At 50.3% G+C, this 20167-nt stretch overlaps 2 protein-coding genes across 2 annotated transcripts in view; one reads left to right on the top strand and one right to left on the bottom strand.

Moving 5' to 3' along the window:
• TMEM63B (transmembrane protein 63B) overlaps nt 1-8667 on the bottom strand; it is a 49657-nt gene extending 40990 nt beyond the window's left edge. The window contains exon 1 of the mRNA XM_075496168.1: nt 8502-8667. The gene's annotated coding sequence lies outside the window, so the exon portion shown is untranslated. The remainder of the gene's footprint in view (nt 1-8501) is intronic.
• Nucleotides 8668-8723: 56 nt separating this feature from the next.
• MRPL14 (mitochondrial ribosomal protein L14) lies at nt 8724-19570 on the top strand. Its single transcript, XM_075496170.1, has 3 exons — nt 8724-8790; nt 16254-16347; nt 18914-19570. The coding sequence occupies exons 2-3, from the start codon at nt 16274-16276 to the stop codon at nt 19278-19280; spliced, it is 441 nt and encodes a 146-aa protein (XP_075352285.1). The 5' UTR covers nt 8724-8790; nt 16254-16273; the 3' UTR covers nt 19281-19570.
• The last annotated feature ends 597 nt before the right edge of the window (nt 19571-20167 follow it).

Genomic DNA, 20167 nt, shown 5'->3' with positions numbered 1-20167 from the left:
GGAGCAAAGCTTGAGAGAAAACAAAATAAAGGAGTGAAACACTGGGGGGTTTTCCCCCTTCTCCCTTAAAGCACATCAAAGCATTTGCTTTCCCCTGACTCACAACCATAGTCAGGAGCTATCTACTAGCTTTGAATTCCCCTCCTACCCCAGGCAATAATAAAACATGAAGATACGAGAGCGTGAGATTCCAGGAGCACTAGGCAGCAGGGATTTACAAGGGATACATCCTGTCAGGCACACTGGATCATCTTTATTTTTAACAGCATTACAGCGTTAGTGGGTGAAAGGGAAGTCGTGGATATAGCAAGATTTTAGCAAGCCATCTGCTGCCGCATCTCACCCAATCTCCCTCTCAAGGTTTGTTCATCGGGCTAAGGCAGAAACATCGCCTCACGGACTGAAAACGGGTGTAATGACCCTAAATAAACCAGCAGCTATAAGTGACAGAGCACTGGACCACAGGCTGGCAGGAACAAGAGGCAAGGGTGACATCTGGTTTCGTTCATCTATTTCACTGACCCAGGCCCCGAGTTTGGCGAGGTGGTAGGTGCCGGCTGCTCCCAGGTACCTGTTTGGCAAAGAAGCTGGGTGCCACAAAGGAAGGGATGCTATAAATCACTCGGAGGAGGATGACCGGCTGGGGCAAGGAGAGGCAGGGAACAATTTCAGAGGCACATGCACGGAGAGTGGGTGTGGGTTTGTCAGGGCATCACCCTACATTAGTTGGGGCCAGACTAGCGCTTTCTGTTACTGGAGGTGCCTCCTCATCAGGTAGAGGAGTCTCAAGGAAAGGGCTTAGACAGATACCAAGGCAGGAGCAACAAAAAAGGAGGGCTTAGAAACCCAGAGAACAGGGGTGCACTGGGAACGCAGTAACAGGTGAAGACAGGGACCTCCACCCATGCAAGAGGAGAAGGGAGAGCTGGCTGCATGGCTCTGAAGGTGACCACAGCCCCCGCACCTCACCATGGGTTTTTCTTACCGCTCTTCATGGCCTGGCATTTCTACCCTACCAAGCTAATGACACACAGTCATAAGACATGTTATGCTTATGCAGGATAACCAAGCCCCACCTTAATCTTTTCCTTGATTAGATAAACAGATTGATCTCCTTATGTTTCTCACCATAAAGCTTTCTCTCCAGACCTCAGATTATTTTGTAACTCTTTTCTGCATTCTCTTCAATTTTTCAGCATCCTTTTCTGAGCACTGACACTGGATTTAGACAAAGTATTTTAGTACCAGTCTCCCCAGCACCTCCTACAGCAGTAAAGTCTCATTCCTAGGGCTACTCACTGCTGCCTTTCCAGGTGTCAAACATTTCACATAACTGCCAGGCTTGAAGGGACCTTAACAGGTCACATGGTGAGATTCTTTGCTTCAGGCACAGCCAGCTGCAACTCAACCATATCTACACACTTTTGGCTAATTTGTTCTACCCCCCCCCCCCCCCCCCCAAAAAAAAACCCAACAAAAAACAAAAAAAACCCCCTTCAATATATACTCCTCTTCTGCTTCACCATCCCAACTGATATTATGGAAAACCATAAAGTCTGAACTCTCTCATTAAGGTAAAGTGACTTCCTGCCCCATCTTTGTCACAACTAGTCTTCTAGAAGTACATTGCTGTACATCCTTGAAGACCATGAAGTTCCTTCTTCCATCTTTTCTTCCTCAGGCTACACAGTCCTAGTTCTTCTCATCCTTCCTCCCACACCATATTTCTAAAGACCTTAATCATTTCTGTTGCTTTCCTGGATACTCTCTTGTTTGCGCACATTCTTCTCCAAAGGTTGCATCTACATCTGAGCCTGGTCCTTCAGCAACACCTCATCTGTGTCGAGGACAGCACTAATTGCTTCCTGCACCTTAGAGGTGTCACTCCTCATACAGCCTGGCACAAGGCTTGCCTCATGCTTTTCTCCTCTCCAGCAGAGCACTAATTCATCCTGCTCACAAACCCTGGTAATACCAACATTTTCCCCAGCCCTGCCTAGCCAGGGTCTCCTTATCAGACAGGAACCCTTTTGAGTACAGCTTTTCAACTGGTTGTGGGTCCACCTGAGGGACGCTTCCTATCTCCCACCCCTTGACTGTTTCTTTACGAGGCTGACACTTGGGTCAGTGACACAGACTGACTTAAGTAAAGATCTATCACATCTATCACCTCCGCTCAGCCGGTAGGCAAGCCATCCTTTCAGGCAAGGGCGTTGACCGACTTGGCGTGGTACGTTCCAGACAAATGCACGCTGATGGATTTTTAATCAGCATATTCTCCCACATCCTTAACAGGATAAACACTAACTGCTTATCTCTTTATTCCAGTTTATTTAGACAGGCTGGTTGTAGTCCCATTCTTTCTCCCTGTATTTCAAGGGATACAAACCTTGGGATCTCCCTCCACTAGATGTTCTCTAAGGCAGCTGCTCACCATGCAAAAGTTGCCTTAGTCTATTCTTTAAGTACTTTCAGGGAAATTTCATAAGGCTTTGCCCACATCTAATTTACCTAACTGGCCTTGTCACCTGTTCTGACTTGTGCTTGGATTCACTTTTTAAAATTAATTCCTTTAAGTACCCCATCACCCTGACCTTCTTTGCAAGGTGAAGACAGAGTTCTTACTGTCACATTTTATTTGTTCCTCTTTTCCACACAGTCAGGAGCCAATTCCTTCTTCCATCCAATAGCTGCATCAGCTCCTTCTGCCCTAGCTGGGAGTTCACACCGAGTCTTGCATCCACCGCAAATCCGGTTCCTTCCTCCCAGATTTATAACTTTGCGACACATGCCAACTCGAGCTGCCTTTTCTGTGTTGTGAGTAATAGCAAGCCCCTGGGCAGCTACCGCAGTTCACAATAATTCATTTCCAGCTCTATGCCTCAAGCATAGACAAGAGCCCAGCAAAACCAAATCACCAACTTGCATACGCAGTCATCCTGGGGAAGATGTCGGCTGTACCAGCATCACCTGAGAGCCTCCAGAGTCCCATGGTTTCACACAAAGGGAGTCTAGACCATATGAACAGGGAGTTGAGGGATGAATCCCTTTTAAGATCTTCCTTGGGACCCAAAGGCACTAAGTTTTTGGCTCAAGAGCCAAAGTATCCTAAGGTCAGCTACAGAGACCTCCCCAGCCTGTGTCACTGCCAGGCTCTCTCTGACCTCCAAGCAGAAGACATCAGATATTGATAATTATTTCAAGCAGGAGACAAGGCCTGCTGCCATCTGAGTTTCCTCTAAGTAAAAGATCACGCCAAGATTGTCTCACTCCCCTCCGCCCCCGCCCCCCCGGCTTTGAAGCGACCTGAGACAGAGCCTACTAAAGGCCCCTATTTAATTAGCAAAAGCAGGGCCAGGCCAACACATGACTCTCCTACTAAATGCACTCTCGTAAGAAATTCCATGTAAGAGTAGCACACTCCCCCTGACCCATGTCAGCAACACATCAGGAGACAGTGGGATGCTCTTAAGGGAGCTTGTCAGAGCTGCTCTTCCATGCAGGTCAACAGGAGCACAACACCTCCCCACGAGCAACATCACGTGGGCTCCTTGTTGGTGTGACAGAGCCAGAGGTCACATCACTGGTGGCAGCTGGCTGTCTGCAGGGTGATGCTCTGCACTGAGCCAGGAGAAGAGACCTGTGCGGACCCAGTAGGAGCATCCCTCGGGAAAAGGGAAGGGGTGTCAAAGCAAGCAACTGCTCTGCACACAGAATTACAGGGGTGCAGAGGGGATGAGCACACCCAACACAGGGACTCACAGGAGTAGCTCCAGGGACAGACAGTCCTTCTAGGGACCGACAGGCAACAGTCGGACAGGAAAGACCCGCAGCAGCCGCTCTTCCAGCCAGAGAAAGGCAGAGAGGTTCTTTGGCTTGCTGCTCAGAGGCAGCATGGTTGTGGTGGTTCAGGAAAGCAATTGCAGAACATACCAAAACCAGGCAGAGATGAGTCCTGCCTGCAGCTGCTTTCTCCTGGTGCTGATGCAATGTGCCGCCTTTCAAATACACAGTCCCTTAAGAGATCCAGCCCTTTTCTTTAATGCAGTAGCACAAACGTCTTCCTAGATCGGGCCACACAAACGTGAATCTTCAAAACCTTGCTTTAAGCCAGGCCCGTTCTACCAACTGCCCATTTCTCTGGGGAAAAACAGCATGCATAAAACAAGACCTCTCTCTCTTCCCAGCACAATAACCATGTGGGCAGGAGCTGCTGGCATCGACAATTAGACCAAAGCACATCAAGAACAGGAGACCTCGCTCAAAAGGTGCAGATCCTACGCCAGCAGGATCCCCATCTTGCTCATACAAGCTGTGTAGCCACTATAAAAGCTTGGCCTAAGGAAAGCACTGGGATACTGGGAAAGCATTCCCACTCCCCCACCTGGCTTTACGAGGGATGGGGAAGAAGGGACTTGAAAGCAGAAGAGGGGGAATGGCAGACAGGCAGTATCAACATGCAAGAGCCATGGGGAGAACAGAAGTATTTCCACCACTGCTTAGCAATCATGTGCAGGGAATGCATAACAAACATGCAAAGATAACCCTGCAAAGGGCAGGGAGTGCTGCACGGAGAAGCACAGAGGAAAACGTTCTGCATCTCATGCTTAGCAAGAGTCTCGGGCTTCCTGCAGCTAATCTGTATTTGGAGCAGAGGGCAGACACCCAGCTCCATGCTGGAAGGACATGAAGCGAGAAGACAGTGCCAACCGCAGGCCTGCAGGCTCAGAGAAAAGCCATTTCATACTGCAAGCCTTTGCTCTACAAGCTTGGCACCAGCTTCATGAATCTCGCCCTCCCTCTGTTGCAGAGTGCGTACACACATGCGCGTTTCTTTTTTGTTCCTTGATTTTTGTTTTTCTCCTTTTAACCAACTTTCTAGCCAACGAATCAGCCCCCCCCCCCCCCCCCCCAACTCACTCCCCTGAGCAAGCCAGAAGGCTGTTGACAGGATGAGGGCTGCAGGCAAAGAGGTGCCTTCTCAGAAGGCCATGCTCAAGGCAGTTCCTGCACACACCAACTCCCCATATGGCTGGCAACATGAGGAGTCCTTCCCAGCCAGAGCCTGAGCTGCACGGGGCATGGGAGAGAGGCCAAGGGCTGCAGTCTCAGGCAGCAGGTGCCCCCACAAGGAGCACAGAGCTACCCTCAGAGAGGCCGGCTGCCCCACGCTGCGGTCCTTCAAAGCTAGAGCATCAGGACCAGCACCACACCTGTGAAAAGTAAAGTGACAGAGGGACTCCCTCCTTCCCTCCCTCTCTCTCTCCCTGCCTGGAAACCTGCATTTCCCTTTCCAGCTCAGCCTGCAAGCAAGCTCTGAGCTCCCCAGGCTTGTTTCCAGAGCCGGGAGGAGCAGGAGACAGCTCTGCTGAGACCAGACACAGGCAAACCTTCCTCTGACTCACACAGCATCCCAGAGGCCACGACCCATTTGAGGCTCCGCTGCTCGCCCCGCAATGCCTCCTGAGCCATCAGGCAAGACCTGGGACCCTGCAGAGCCAGTTCAGGCAGTAGCAAACCTGCCCCTTTGCTTCAGGCTCCAAGCAGGGCCTCTGTCTCCTTGTGTGAGATGCAGCATGGAGAACAGGCAGCAGGCTGGCACGCTGGCTGCTCGCCGCAGGAGCTGCCGGCCAGGAGCGGGGGACAGCTGCCGGAGGAAGCACAGGGCTGCCGGGCTCAACACAGCGGGCTGCTGGGCAAGCTCTCGCTGGAGCAAAGGAGGTAGGGCAGGAGCTGCCCGAGGGACGGCCACCAAGGATTGCTCCCTCTCTTCTTGGTTCCCACCCCCTGGAAAGCAGCTGCTAGATTAAAAAAGGCTTAACAGTGCTGTCATTCAAGGACATGGAGACAATCTCCATTTTCCAAACATCCCCATCATCTTGTCTCATCTCTGTACCACAAAAAGCCCCAGGGAAGATCCGGCCCCAGCCTCCAGCAAGCCCTGTCATCCTTCCCTCCGTTACCCACTGCGGAGCTCTCAGATGCTTTGATATGCAAATCAGCCACAGGATCCATAACCAGCGCCGTCTGCAATTAACAGCGCACGGAGTGTCCTACGCCCAGGGCCTCTTCCGGCACGAAGCAGGCACCCCACAGCTCCGCAGGCTTCACGTCAGACGGCACAGGTCCCGGGTGTCTTTCCTGGGAGCAGGAGGTGCTGCCCGCGGAGTCCTCGGGTCCCCAGTGTACAGCCAAACCCTGGCTGCCAGGATGGAGACCGGGTGCTTACAGGCTGGGGTTGCACCTCCATATGGATGGGGAGGGTGGCAGAGGAGCCGCCGGCAGGACGCTGCGGGGCTCCCCATGACCCGAGGCACTCCAGCTACCTGGGGCTCAAGGAAACCGTAATTAGCAATGGACAAAAAGCAAGCTCTCGGCACTGCCAGCTCTCAGGCTTTTATCGCGAATCTCATGCTACCTGGGATTTTTCTTAAAGTCCTAGTTCCCAGAACAAAGCGATTTCATGAGGATATTTTTTTTTTATGTAAAAATTTATCAAAAACACCCAAGCGAGTTCCTAGCCCATTTTATTGCTGAAGCTAAAAAATATGACCAAGGATATTTTAAAAGCCCAGAAGGAAAAAAAAAAAAAAAAACAAACCACAAACAAGCAGCAAAGCACTCAGTATTTTTCTTTTTTTGGCTCAACTCATGGCTCCAGGACATTTCAGGATAGTTGCACCATGCTCTGGTCAAAGAGGAAGAAAATGGAGCATTGCAAAGCCTCATGGCAATGCCTTCTTGACAAGAAAACCGACACCCTCAGAAAATACAGTAGCTTCAGTTCCTTCCAAGGTTACTGAGGCAGGAACAGACAAAAATAGAGCAAACTTATTGCAACAAAACATACTCATGAGCCAAAACAGTCTTTTCCCAACCCCCTCAAAGGCATCTTCTTTCATGTTTATCTTGTTCCTATGGCATCCAGGTGAAGACTGCAGAAAGGATTTCTCTCCCTGTAAAGACAGCATATTCCTACTACTAAAAGGCTCAAGACAAAAAAGGCCTTCCCTAGGTAGACACCAGCTAATTGCAGCCATCAGAAGCAACGTCCTTAATGCTTTGCTATTTCTGGTTTGAACGGAGTCCTCCTGGAGTCGGTTACGAGCTGAGTAGTTGGCCTTCCGCTCTCTCAGAAACATTAAAAGACTAAAAGGCTATTAGGGACCATATAGCACAGGTGTTTGGAGGGGAAGGGTACCGGTCCCTGCAAGGCACTTGCGAAGGCTTTGTCCCCTACCCGGGTGGGGCATCTGCAGGACCATCCAAGAGGCACCTGTGCTGTGCAACCCTTCAGTGGCTTTATGGCCGCTGCTAACGGGATGCTCCTGCCCTGCAGCCTGTGGCTTTCCATGCGTACTTCCTCTGGAGAATGACATGATGGAGCAGGACACTTCCAGAGTAACAGACAAATGCAGGGCTTCTTGTGGATTATGCACAACTAAATTAGCAGACCCTGAGCATGCACTGATCAGCCTTTTGCTTCCAACTCCTGCTATCAAGGGAAGAGCAAGGGAGTGAGGTGCCCAGAATCCCAAATTCCCCAAACACCTAGTCTCCATCCAGCTGAGAGCTATCAAACCTGCTACAGGCACCAGGCTGACTGCAGCCACGTCACAGATTTTTGGCACGATGCCTCCAGCAGGTAGCTACATACAGACATCCAGGGCACACTCCAGGACAGGAGGAAAAACCATGGTTTACTGATTTGGACAGGCTGGTGATTGAGACAAGAGGAGAAAGGGACTGCTTGGCTGCATGACCACGCACACAAGCCCCATCTAATAGCTCTTTGCTAAGTTCTCCAGGGTACGAGAGGCAGGCAATGTCAGAAATTTGCCTGCTGTTCCCACCCTTGAAACATCCCTCCTGCCTCCCTGCTACTCTCCGTCACAGCGGTGCCTGCAGGAGAGAGGCAGGGAGGAGGGCAGGCAGCTCTCCCAGGCCGAGCACGCACAAAAGCGGCCTCAGCACCCCCGACGGCGATCGCAGGTGCGACGGGAGCCGGCGCCACACCGCAGAAATGGGTCCGGCGACCCCCGGGGTGCAGAAGCCATGTTACGCAGCCGAGGGACGGCGCACAGGGGGACGGCAGAGGACGGGCGCCCGGGAGGCGGGCGAGAAGCCCCGCTGCCCACAGCCACCCCGCTTCCACCCACCCCGGGCCGGCCTCGGAGGGGGCACGGGCCGCTCCGCAGGCGCCGCACCCGGGCGCGCCCCCCACCCCGCTCCGCCCCAAGATGGCAGGCGGCGCCCCCCGCCCCAGGCTGGCCCCGCTGCGGGGCTCCGCGCAACGGCCGCGCCGCCCGGCCCGCTCCGCCCTCAGGAGGGCCTGAGGCGCGGCTGCTGGGGGCAAGCCGGGGCGGGGGGGGGGACACACAAGCACCGAGGCAGCGGCGGCGGGCTGCAGCCCCAGGCCCGCCTGGTCTAGAGAAGCCGCGGCCGCCGCACCGCACCGCGCCGCGCCGTGCCGCACCCCGCCGCGCCGGCGGCCCTCTTACCCCGTGTCAGGCGCGGACTGGCTCCCCCGGGCTGACGCTCCGCTCCGCTCCGCTTCGCCGGGCCGGGCCGGGCGCTGCCGTACCGCGCTGCGCCGCGCACAGGAGCGAGCGGCGACCGCCCGGCTGGGCTCGGCTCGGCTCGGTTCGGCTGGGCTCGGGGCGGGGCGGGGCCCCGGGTGGGCGGGGCGCGGAGGTGCCGGCCCTGCACAGCGGTGGGCGGGGCCCGCGGGCGGCGGCGCTGCGCATGCGCGCGGGCTCTGCGGGCGGAGAGCCCGCGTTCGCTTCGGAGGTGCGCGGCGGGGGGCTGTGGGGGGCTCGGGGTCTGCGCTCCGTGCGGGGCGGGCGGGCGGGTGCGGAGGCGGCCTCGGCCCCGGCAGCGGGGGGCTGGGGCGGTGGGGAGCGGAGCGGAGCGGGCGCCCCGCCCCTGAGCCGCGGCGCCACTGTCGCGGGGCCTTAGGCCTCCCGGGCGGGGCTGGCCGCGGCCTGCGAACGCGGCGGCCTGCGGGCGGCCTTGCCCCGCCGCCGGGCCGGTCTGCTCCCGGGGTGCTGGCTTTCCCCCGGAGCCGGGCCCTCACTCGGCCTCGTGGCCGAGCCGCTCGGGGCGCGGGCGGGCCCCCACTCAGCCCTCGGGCGCTGGGGCTGGGTGAGAGCGGGCCGCCGTGCGTGTGTGGCTGCCGTGCTCGCCTGTAGGCCCTGCGGCGCCTGGGCCGTGCGGGTCCTCCCTCCGCGTACCGGCCGTGCCGCCCGTCCCTCGTAGGGAGCCGTTTGCAGGGGTCGCTGACGCTGTGTGCACAGGGCCTGAAACGTCTAAACCCTGAGCGCGGGTTGCTGCTCTAAAAAGGCTGAGAAGCGCAGGCCCCGAAGATGGCATGTGGGTTGAGCGGCACACAGCAAGGCAGGTAGTTGTGACATCTTGCAAAAGCAGCTGGGAGCCGGAGCCTGGCCTGTGCAGAGCCTGGAGCCTTTGTGTCACTTGCACGCAGGGCACTGCACATGGGGTGACCTCCCTCCCACTGGGCTTTGGCCCGTGCCCTAGCAGTCTGGCTGGGGGGAGGAAGAAAACCTTATTCTGACACTCCTGCACCTGTGTCCTTCAGAGCATTTCTTTGCTTCAGAATTCATGTGGGGCTGTGCTGCCGGGAGTGCGCTTGTGTGGGTACGAGTAGTCATGCGGCAAAGTTGGACCAAAATTCCTGTGTCCTGACAAGCGTGACATTTACTTATGTGTGTCATGGGGACTCAGGAAGTGTGGGCGCTAGTCTGTGCTTTGCTGGTTATTCTCCAAAAAACTCCTCTGGAGGTCCGGTGAGTAAGGGGAGGTAATTTGGGGAAGAAGACAGCATGACAGGTTTCTTATAAGTGTGAAAGACTTCTTGTAGTAAAAGCAGATGAGCAGGCAGCCTTTTTAGAAGCAGGACACAGATGCTCATCTGAGCTGTGTTCACTTGTCTGGTTTGAGAGTTCTCCAAGCTTATCTGGGAGGGTCTTGTTCGGGAAGGAGAGAAACTGAGTTAAGGGAAGTTTTTGAGTGAGAAACGAGGCTTGTTCCAGCAAAGCTGCAGGTAGCTCTGTGCTGCCTTGCAGCATGAGTGTACCTTTGTCTCCAGGTTAGGCTTCTCTTAAGCCTGAATTCTGCCTGTATTAGCATCCTTTTCTGGTGTAGCTTTATCAGGAAGGCCTGGAGCCACTGTTGGTCTTTGTTCTGTGAACAAGTAGCCTAGGTCAGTGGTTCTTGACTTTTTTTTTTTATGGTTGAGCCACAACTCCCCACCTTCTCTTTATTCTTGTTTGTGTCCTCCCTGCCACAGCTCCCCACAGTGTGGTTACTCTGGTTTGTGATCGCACCTTGCTGGTTGGGACCTGGTCATCCACATCAGGGCTGGGAACAGACTCTGGTCTTGTGGCTTGCCACCTATTGTCCTGTTCCTGAGACCTCAGTACTTTTAGAAGTAGTGAAGATAACATTTGAGAGGTGATAGCAGCATTAAGTTATGGGAGTGCAGGCAGTTCTCTGCATTCACGTGGAATTCCAAAAGACATGGACAAGGCAGGACCTCACTGGGCGCTTCACCTCCAGCCCCACAGACCATACAAGAGCAGAACTTCTGGAATTAGATACCTGCTCTACTGCTTTTTTCCTTTGACCTCACACAGGAAGTTGTCTCTCTGTAGCTTAATTTCCTGCTGGTGCACTGGGAATAATCCCTTCCTATTTTAGTACAGTGCTGTGAATGTGAATATATAGAATTGTTTAAGGTGCTCGAATACTAGAATGATAAGAGCCATAAGTACCTTAGAACTGGGACTTCTGATACTTAAAATATCAAAAATAAGTTGTCCGTTAAAGCTACTCAGCTCTTTTTTTATCTGCCTTTCCTGATTGTGATCTGGAAAATGAGGTTAGTGTGTTTTGCTTCAAAATTGTTAACAGATGTACCTGTAATGAGTTTCTGTTGGTAACTTGGATCAATAAATATCCTGTTTAATAGCTAATCCTATTCATAAATGGAATTCAAAAAGGCTTAATTCCTTTTTGTGAATCCTGGCCTTTCTGGCAGTCATTAATGTAAAACCAATCATGTCTGGGTAATGAATATCCTGTGTATTTTTAACACACACAAGCCCTTAATCACATTGTTTCCTTTATGAGGAGAGCTGTGAATGGATTGAGTCCCGTAGTTCACAGTTGGCTCTTGTAGCTCACCCTGGCAGACAGTCTATAAATAAACCTGCAGTGGCAGAGCAGGGGTTTAGGTATTTGCATTGTGCATATTGTCTTGGATTTATTTCCTGCGTTTTAATGATGGATGACAGATGCAGTTCAAATCTTTGTGGTGCCCAGAGCATGTCTATTTTGGTCTCTTAGAAGAATAAAGGGGATGTTGGCCCCCACGGTTTGACTGTGTAGATGAGGTTACTACTATTAAAGTGAAGAATATTTTTCCCTGTTTTATTTTGTATGATTGACAGCAGGCTTTGGGTAGTAGGCTTCAGCATTTGCTTTGCAACATCCATTGGTTTTCCCTGAGGCCTGTTTGTATGGATGAGTTACTAGCAGAAAGAAGGAAAAGAAATAGCTGAGTGGTTGTGGAACTACAGACCTTGGGAATATAGGGAGCAGGTGTCATTTCCAAAACTTGTGATCAAAAAGGGAGGTAATACTGTATTGCTAGTTAACAGCACTATTTAAAAGTACATTTACTCTAGGATGCAGGCAGGGTAAGAATGGCACCTTGACTGGTTTTTAGGGTATATGCCACTGGTAAAAACTTGGTCAGAGCCATTGCACTGGCCTCTTGAATGTTCAGATGCAGACCTTTTTAGTGCTTCCATGGCTGTGTTAATAGTGTGGCTTCATACAGACCATGCTTGTGAAGCACATCAGTATTTTTGCTGAAATGAGAGAGATCCTTTTCTTGTCCAAATCTCCCTATGTTTCTCTGGAGATACTGTCACGATGTAAGTCTGGGTTGGCAGTGAAAGGAGAAGTCCCAGTCTTGTGTTTTGCCACATTCCCTCACACCAGCGTTCATGCGGCTGCAGGATGAGTTGGATCAGAGAACTGATCTAGCTGAAAACTGTGACTGATTTACATGAATGCTAGAGCTAGCATAAGGGAGGTGATGGAAATGTGTGTTGGGGGGACACAGGGCTTCCTTTCTTGGTACTGTATGCCCTGACGTTGGCTCAAAGTGAGTATGTAATCCTGTCCTTCTTATCTGGAAGATGTCCTTGCTTTGTATCAGCTCCCTGAGGTGGTCTACTTGCGTGTTTGCATGCGTTTGACGAAAATATTTTATGTTGCCCGCTTCTGTTAGCTGGGATGAAATTTTCCAGAACTCCTCCATTTAAAAACCACTCAGGATTGCAGTAAATATAAGTTAGTTCTTTAATCTCAAGGGAAAACTGTGAAGGTGGTAGCTTTAGTATGGCACTTGAAAATGGTGCAGTGGATAAATAACTTCCAGAGGTTTATGACTGGTGAAGAGTTCCTTTGTTGTACCGTGTGGGAATTTGATGTTGGTCTGTTACATTGAATGAGGTATGGCTGAAGGGCCCTCGAGAAGGGAGTGTTTGCTGCAGCAGGTTATTGCGTGCTCAGACTTATTTGGTGAAGTAGAAATTGGGTCATTTTAGTGAATATTTGATTAACAGACTCCTTCACCCTTTCTGAATCTTAGTCTGAACTCAGTTTGAGGTCTGTGCTAACTTTTAACTGATATGTGGAGCAGAGAGAAGCAAAGCATTTCTACAATTCTGATTTTAAGAAATTAGTCTCTCTAACCATGAGATAGAGCCACCGCTAGAATTTAGGGGCAGCAGAGTAGGAGCTGGGAGAGAGGTTGCTCTGCACCGTTCTTTATCACTGCTTTGGTGCAGCTATGTGTGGCCTACCCTATATCAACAGTTGTCTTGGTGTTGGGCCTTTCATTTTAGAACAGTGTCTGTTTAAATACTGCTCTTGCCTAGCATGAACAACTTGGAAATTAATCCTGCTTGAGAAGGAGATTGGACTAGATGACTTCCAAAAGTCTCTTCCAAGATAATTCCTTGGTCAGGAGTGTATTAGTGACTAAGTACTAAGCAGCGGTGGTGTTTTGCTCGTCCAGGGTGTTGTAGGGTGCACTCCTGTATGAGTTGGGCAATACCGATAGCAGACTTTTGGGAATTCCTGCAAATTTTCCTGTGCTTGAGGGTTATGGGGGTACTCTTCCCATACACCTCCGAGCACTGAAACCTGACGACGTGAGGAGAGAGCCACCTTCAGAAGCAGATTCGGGTGACATGCGTTCCCCGTGCCTGTGTGAAGTACAGCCTCCTCTGAGCCTTTTTAAGGCCTACTGGTGTGCGGCAACGTCAGCGCTGGGAAGGACAGAGGTGCCGGGTGCGCTGGGTCTGATGGCTGTCATTGCTTTATAGCAGCTCTTCAACTTTGGCACCAACTCGGGGTGTTTGTATCGCAGCACCCAGCGTGACAGAGTGAGTGGCTTCTGTGCCCTTTGGAATTTAGTAATTAGCCGTGCCACAGAGGGGGAAACCAAGGGCAGAGGACAACAGTGCCCTGTTTGCAGTCGCAGAGGGAGCAAGTTGGGACTGGGTCTGGTTGAGGAGCGCCTGGAGACAGACCCAAGCTACTGGCTGTTTGTTTCTAGCAGGGAAGCTGGCATGTTACGATAGCTGAAGATGTGATTCACTGTTCATGAACCTGCTTGCACCCTTGAATGCTGTACTCCATGCCACAGATGCATTCCTCTCTTCCCCCCACCCTGAACTTTCCTGCTAATTGGAAGCATCCCCCCTGTTTACTCAGTTCCTAACAGGTTGCTTCATACCAAATAATCATACGAAGTTTCTTAGCTTGTGACACATCTTAACGCGCCGAGGAATAATTCTTAGCAAAGAAGGGGGTGGTGAGTCATCTGGAAAAATAAACAGTCCTTGGACACTTAACGCTGTTGATGCTTCTGCCAGTAGTTTTGTGACTTCAAACCTTCACTGCTGCCACAGGGTAGAAACAAACGTTGACTCCTCCCAGGAGTGGGGAATGAGTTCAGAGTTTAGGCAGTGCTTTAGGACTCTGACATGCAGCCTTGAGCACATCTAGCTGTGCTGGCCGTGACGTTGCTGTCCCTCTGACAGAGGGCAGAGTGTGCGCCCGTGCCTGCCCTGCCACGAGCCAACAGACCTTTCCTATGGGTCTTATGTAGTGGTGAGGATGAGCAGGCCCATCCTCTCCTGCCACCGAGGCCACTATGCCTGCCAGGGGAATAGAGCTGGCCTCCCCAGGAAGCATCTGTCAAAGACAACAGAGAGGCCGACTTGCTGCTGCTGCTGCTTGTTTGGGTCTTCTAGAGGGATGCAGGGCCTTGGTGCGATTCTGGAGGAAGTAGGAGCAATATTACCCACTGGGTTTGAGTTTCGTATGGGGAAACAGTACACCCAAGCGCAGGATGGGACACAGGCTGTCCTCCATGCCAACGCGGGGTGTGGGCTTACAGCAAGGCAACATAGTTGGCCTTGCTTAGAAATCCTAGCAGCAGCAAGGCCCAGGTAATTGGACCTTGATTGCCAGCAGCACTGTAAATACCACAGGGTCTTGTTTTTGTTAGGATCACACAGCTAGGTAAGGAGCTGTGGCAAAAACACAGCCTTCTCGGGATATCATTTCAGAGAGGGGACAGCGCAGGCAAGCTCTGAAGGGAAGCTCTGAACTCATTTGGAGATCTACCCCACAGAAAAGTGGCTTTGTTTAGCAAATAAATGTAAGCTTTGGCTGTTGCTTATCTCTTCCAAACTTGCGTGTATGACAGGCAAGACTGTTTGCCGCGTATCGTGTGCTTTGGTCAGGGAGCGCTGCTACAGAATTGCTGTGGTGCATGTCTCCAGTACTTTCCATCCTGCTGTCAGGTAACACTTGCTCTGTAGAACAACCAGAAACCCTAAAAAATACATACATCTCCAAGTAAGCAAACACACTGGGGAAAAATAAAAACAAGAAAGAGAGAGTGAAGATTTAGCCTGGGCTTTACTTGGTTGTAATAAGAACAGCTGTGGCATCATCTGTCGGAAGGCTCTGTGGGTATTTTTTTCTCCCTAGAGAAGTTAGGTCAGCTTTGTTTTTAAAAGAAAAGTTAAGAAAATGGCTTTACAATGTACTGCTACAGTTTGGCCCTAAGCTCATCAGAACTGGCAAAGGGAGCTAAGTGGTCAATGTATTTTTAATGTTTACTTTAGAAAGGAGAGAGCATGTGTTGGTTACACTGCCAAGGTCTAAGCAAGCAGTGTAGCACAGTGGTAGCTGCAGTCAGATGGAAAGTCTTAGCTTTACCTGAGCTGGCCTGAAAGAGGACTGTTTCTAGGTCCGTGTTGTTTTCTCCCTTCGCTTGGATCTGCCGGCATAGCTGCCTGGGTCATCACTCCCTAACTGATGTCTGGCAAAGTGATCCAGGTTCAGATAAGCCTTTGCAATTTCGCGTGCGAGCTGGTCCCCATCAGTCTGACAGAATGAGGTTAGGGAACTGCCGTAGATGTAGTCAGGGAAGAGGGTGTGGTAAACGCAGTCAGAGGTTACCCTTGTAAGCCAGCTCTGCTGCAGTCGGGGTAGTGTTTTGGTCTGGGTTGAGCGTGCACCATAAAGTTACAGGGAACTGTTTCATCTGGGCAGCCTTAACAGGGCGAGATTGGCAGAGGTGCGATTCTGATTCTGATACAGGCTGCTGAACACCTTGTGTATGCGAAGAGGGAGCACGCCCTCGCCAGTGAAGCTTTGTCTTGTTTCTTGTCTGGCAAATTGTTTCTTGAAGCTCTCATGCCAGTCTGCAGAACACCTCTGGCTTTTTGCTTGGTTTTATAGGTAACATTGGTAGCTTTTACAAGTAACTACGGTAGCTTTTACTGATCACTGTGGCCTCTAAATTGGTTCGCATCCAAAATTCTCAAACCTGCTTGTTGTTACATGGTTCACAGTGCATGCAGAAGGGCCCTTACCTCTGTGCACAGGAAACTGCAGCGCAGTGATACTGAATCCAGCTTTGTAGTATACGCATCTGAATTATACTGTCTGTTGAATTCAGGCAGGGGTTGTTGATCTGCTTTGTATCGTGCTGCAGATGCTGTTAGCACTCTGTGTGCTGCGGATTGCAGCGTCTAAAGAGGTACTGAGACTCCAGTGTGTGATTCATATAAGGAAAATGAAATGAAACAAATTTTGTCCAATTTCCAGAGTTCGTAATTCTCTTGTTTCTCACACAGGGTGCGTTACCAGAATCCAAATGGCTCTCCTGAATAGGCGATTTGGTTTATCCTTAACCCATCTAAGCAGCACAGTGATCCAGCGACACTTCAGGTAATTTTCAAATCCTGCTTTTGCTTTTGTTTTCTTGGGAGAATTTCCTGATTGAAAGAGATGCTGTTAAGTAGGTCAAGCAGAAGATACAGTATTTCTAATTAAAAAAGGATAATTTAATAAAACAAAATCTCATGTCTCTTCACAGGTTGGAAAGTGAGCCCAAATACAACAACAGACTGCCAGTTCCTGGCAGTCTGAGTCTGGTCTGAACTCTGCATTTTTGTATGCTCGTAAGGAGGCTTTTAGGCCTTTGAGGGCGATGCAAGGGCCTGCAAGCAGAAGTTGAAAGTGCCTGTGTTTCTCAGCCAAGTCCAAAAAAGCAACAGCCAGCCCCTGCTGATGTAAAGCCAATTACATGTTTAAAATTATTCCAGAGTTTATAATTTCAGTTATTTAGAACAAGAGTAGCCTGAAAAATTATTGCCTTGTACCTTAACAGTGTCCATTTTGTTATTTTTCTTTAGGTCCTTGTTCCAGGCTCAAGGCATTTAAAGCTTCTTAAATTTATGGATCTCATGTTTTACAATGCCTTGCACAAAGCTTAGAGCCTAATCCCACAGTACACTCGCTGCGGGTATGGGGAATCTCTAGCATATAGCTCTTTGAAGGGTCAGGGCTTCAGTTTATAGGGGGAGAATAGTCATTCCCATGACTATGGTCTAGAGAGGGGATTAAGACAATGCTCAGGGCTAGGTTGTGTGATAGTCCTAGGAGCTATCTCAAAGAGGTATCTAAGTCTTACTGGCTTCCTCTGTAAATGGGCTGCATGAGAGCATTGGCCAGTAAACATTTAAAGGATATATATACACTGACAGCAAGAGGGAGGCCAAGTCCACAGAGGTGAGCAGTGCTCCTGCAGGATGTCAGCGGTCTTAAAGGAGAAATCTTTCCTTTGTATTGGGCCTGCTTTGGATGTGGTGGGGTTTTGCTCCAAGACTGTGGTAGAAATGAGGGAAAGAGGGGAAAGAAAAAGTCCTCCTTGTGCAGTTACTCTTGTCTAGTGGTACCTGGGTAGCAGTTTGCTACTGCTGCATTGTGGACTTGGTCCCACCTAGGTTTCCCCTTCTCCTTCCTGTGACAACACTTTTGCCCCTTTCCAGCCTCCTCCCTTCTGCCTTTCCCTGCTGTGCAGCCACAGCCTGGCAAGCAGAGGATAGAAAGTGTGGTATACCACAGCCCCTGCCAGGGGATGGGATGGGATGGGATGGGATGGGATGGGATGGGATGGGATGGGATGGGATGGGATGGGAGAGGGTGGCTGCTTGCAGAGGTGAGTGACTTCTGAGAGAGGAGAGAGGTGTCCTCTTGCAGGAGAAAGCTGGGGAAGGCCTCTGCTGTGGGAGACAAATCTTGAACGGCAGCACTGCACCTCTGGAGCAGTTAGACTAATGCAGACTGACCCAGCCAGCCTTCCTTTACAGCATGTAAAAACGTCTGCTTCAACTGATGTCCATCCACACTGTGTTTGATATGCAGGGGATGTCTTGCTCTTCTTTTAGGCAGCATTGCAAATACAGGTCCTTTGTCTTCAAGAAGGGGTGGTGGTCCCCATTGGTCTTTATTTACTGTACACGATCCTGCTCTGCAAAACAAGGTGAACAGTTGGGTTGATATCATATGCTGTCTATTTGAGTAGTTCAGCTGACAGCAGCTTGGCATTCCTGCAGCTGTCTGGCCAGCACGTTTCTAGTACCTTACTGCAAAGCCATTGTTTAGCAGCAGAAAGGATCTTCCTGCTTTTCCGATGGTCTGCGTTTGGGTGTCCTTTGAAGAGAAGCAACAAATCACTTGAATTTGAACTTACTGGATAAAAGAATAGCTGTTCCTGAAAGGGAGGTTGAATTATTTCTCAGTTTATTCCTGCTGTTCCCAAGCATATTCAGAGTCAGATCTAACAATTTAGTATTGTGCAGTTTATTTCTGTTGTTTCTTACTCATGATAATCCCACAGAGCAAACAGATGCAGAAGAGACTGTGTCTCTCTGGGTTCCTCCCGCATGGGGAAGGTGATGATCTGTTAGATTCTAGTTGGTGGCACCTTAGCACAGCCACAGCAGGACCTCAGAGGTCTCGCTGAGAGCAGAGTTAAGATGAGACACCCTCATAGACCTCATTGAAAAGAAGATTGATCAGAAAAGTCCTTATTGCTGAGGACTGTGTACAAGATTGAAAGAGCCTGACTTGAGTCTTAGCTTCCTGTGGGCTGTTTGTGGCAGAAGCAAGCACATTTTTTTGCTTGTAAATTGAAGTTGAACGGAATCATCTGCAGTTGCTAAAAAGCTCAGTAAATGCAAGCCACTCTTCACGCCATCTTTTAGTCGTGTTTCAGAGTAGAACGGTCATTTTGTGTTTGACATTTAGTGAAGAGTGTGCAAAGCCCAAAGTAGCATCTGGCTTTCAAAGAGCACATTGAATGCAGTGAATGTGTCACCCATATGGTATGTATTTGTTGCTGGCGCCTTCCAAGTGCTTTGTGTAACGACAAGATCCTGTGCTGGGTTTGCCCTTGCTCCCTGAGGATTATTGCGGAGATCTGTCTCTCATTCTTTCTGTCTTTTGCTAGTATCACTGGAGCATGCCGAGCAATACAGAAACTCACCCGCGTGCGAGTGGTGGACAACAGCGCCTTGGGGAACACACCGTACCACCGGCCACCAAAATGTATCCATGTGTATAACAAGACCGGAGTTGGCAAAGTAGGAGATACAATCCTTCTGGCTATCAAAGGAGAAAAGAAGAAGGCTTTAATTGTAGGGCACAAGATGCCTGGCCCCCACATGACGCCTAGATTTGATTCCAACAATGTGGTACTCATAGAAGACAACGGAAATCCAGTAGGGACTAGAATAAAAACACCAATACCCTATATCCTGCGACAGAGAGAAGGAGAGTTCTCCAAAGTATTGGCCATTGCCCGCAACTTTGTATGAAAGCCAAGAAAGGTCTCTGGCAATCCTGTTTACATCCTTTCATATAGTAGCTGTTCCTCAATACTTTTCTAGAAAATGGTGAAACATGAAAAAGTTGAGGTTCATCAAGACTCTCTCTTCCTGTTTCAGAATTACAAGCAACTAGTTTAAAAGTTGAAATACCTTGTTTTTCTTCCGAAGAAGGTTGATTTCTTTCACAGAACATCTGTGTTTGGGAAATGGTCCTTCACCCTTACTGCTCTAGTGGTGTTAGTTTGGTCTCTAATAATTAAAACGAGAACGTGAAAATCCTTCTTGTTTTGTACTGCTTATGCTCTCTTTTCCTTATTTCTGCCTTTCCCGGTTCCCCAGGGGCAAGATGCAAAGTGTAGTCCCTGGCCCAATGACACTGGGGTCTACAAAAGGGATTCACATGTAATAAGAGTAGGAGAGATATATAATGAACTATTGGTGCCTTGGGCACATTCAATAAAAGTCTCTATGACTTTGCCTAAGAAAAGTCTTTAGGAGGAATTGGAATTGGGAGAGCATGATGGCATAGAACTTCAGTGGTGGGTGGTCGAACAGGGTATGCCAGAGATGGGGAAGCAGAGGTAGAAAGGGGAAGTGAATGGGGTGGGTTTGAGATGCAGCCTGTGCTTTCCACCTGACCAACCTTAGGAAATTGTGTTCTCCGAGTAATGCAAGGGCTGGGTTCAGACTGAAAGGTCCACAGAAAGAAGCTTCCTTTTGGACTGCTTTTCGGGACCGTGGCAGACATTGTGTGTGATGTCGGTTGGTGAGACTGGCTGTAGTCCAGCTTCCTAAGCTCAGGCACAATAGTGGGCAAATGCTATGTATTGCTTTCAGGGCCAGCTGTGATCCAGGAGCCAAACAGCTGCCTTTAT

This window comes from Mycteria americana, chromosome 3 (genome assembly GCF_035582795.1).
Source record: "Mycteria americana isolate JAX WOST 10 ecotype Jacksonville Zoo and Gardens chromosome 3, USCA_MyAme_1.0, whole genome shotgun sequence".
Lineage (NCBI taxonomy): Eukaryota > Metazoa > Chordata > Aves > Ciconiiformes > Ciconiidae > Mycteria > Mycteria americana.
Note: the sequence above shows the minus strand (reverse complement) of the source record. Positions and strands in the feature narration are given on the sequence as shown.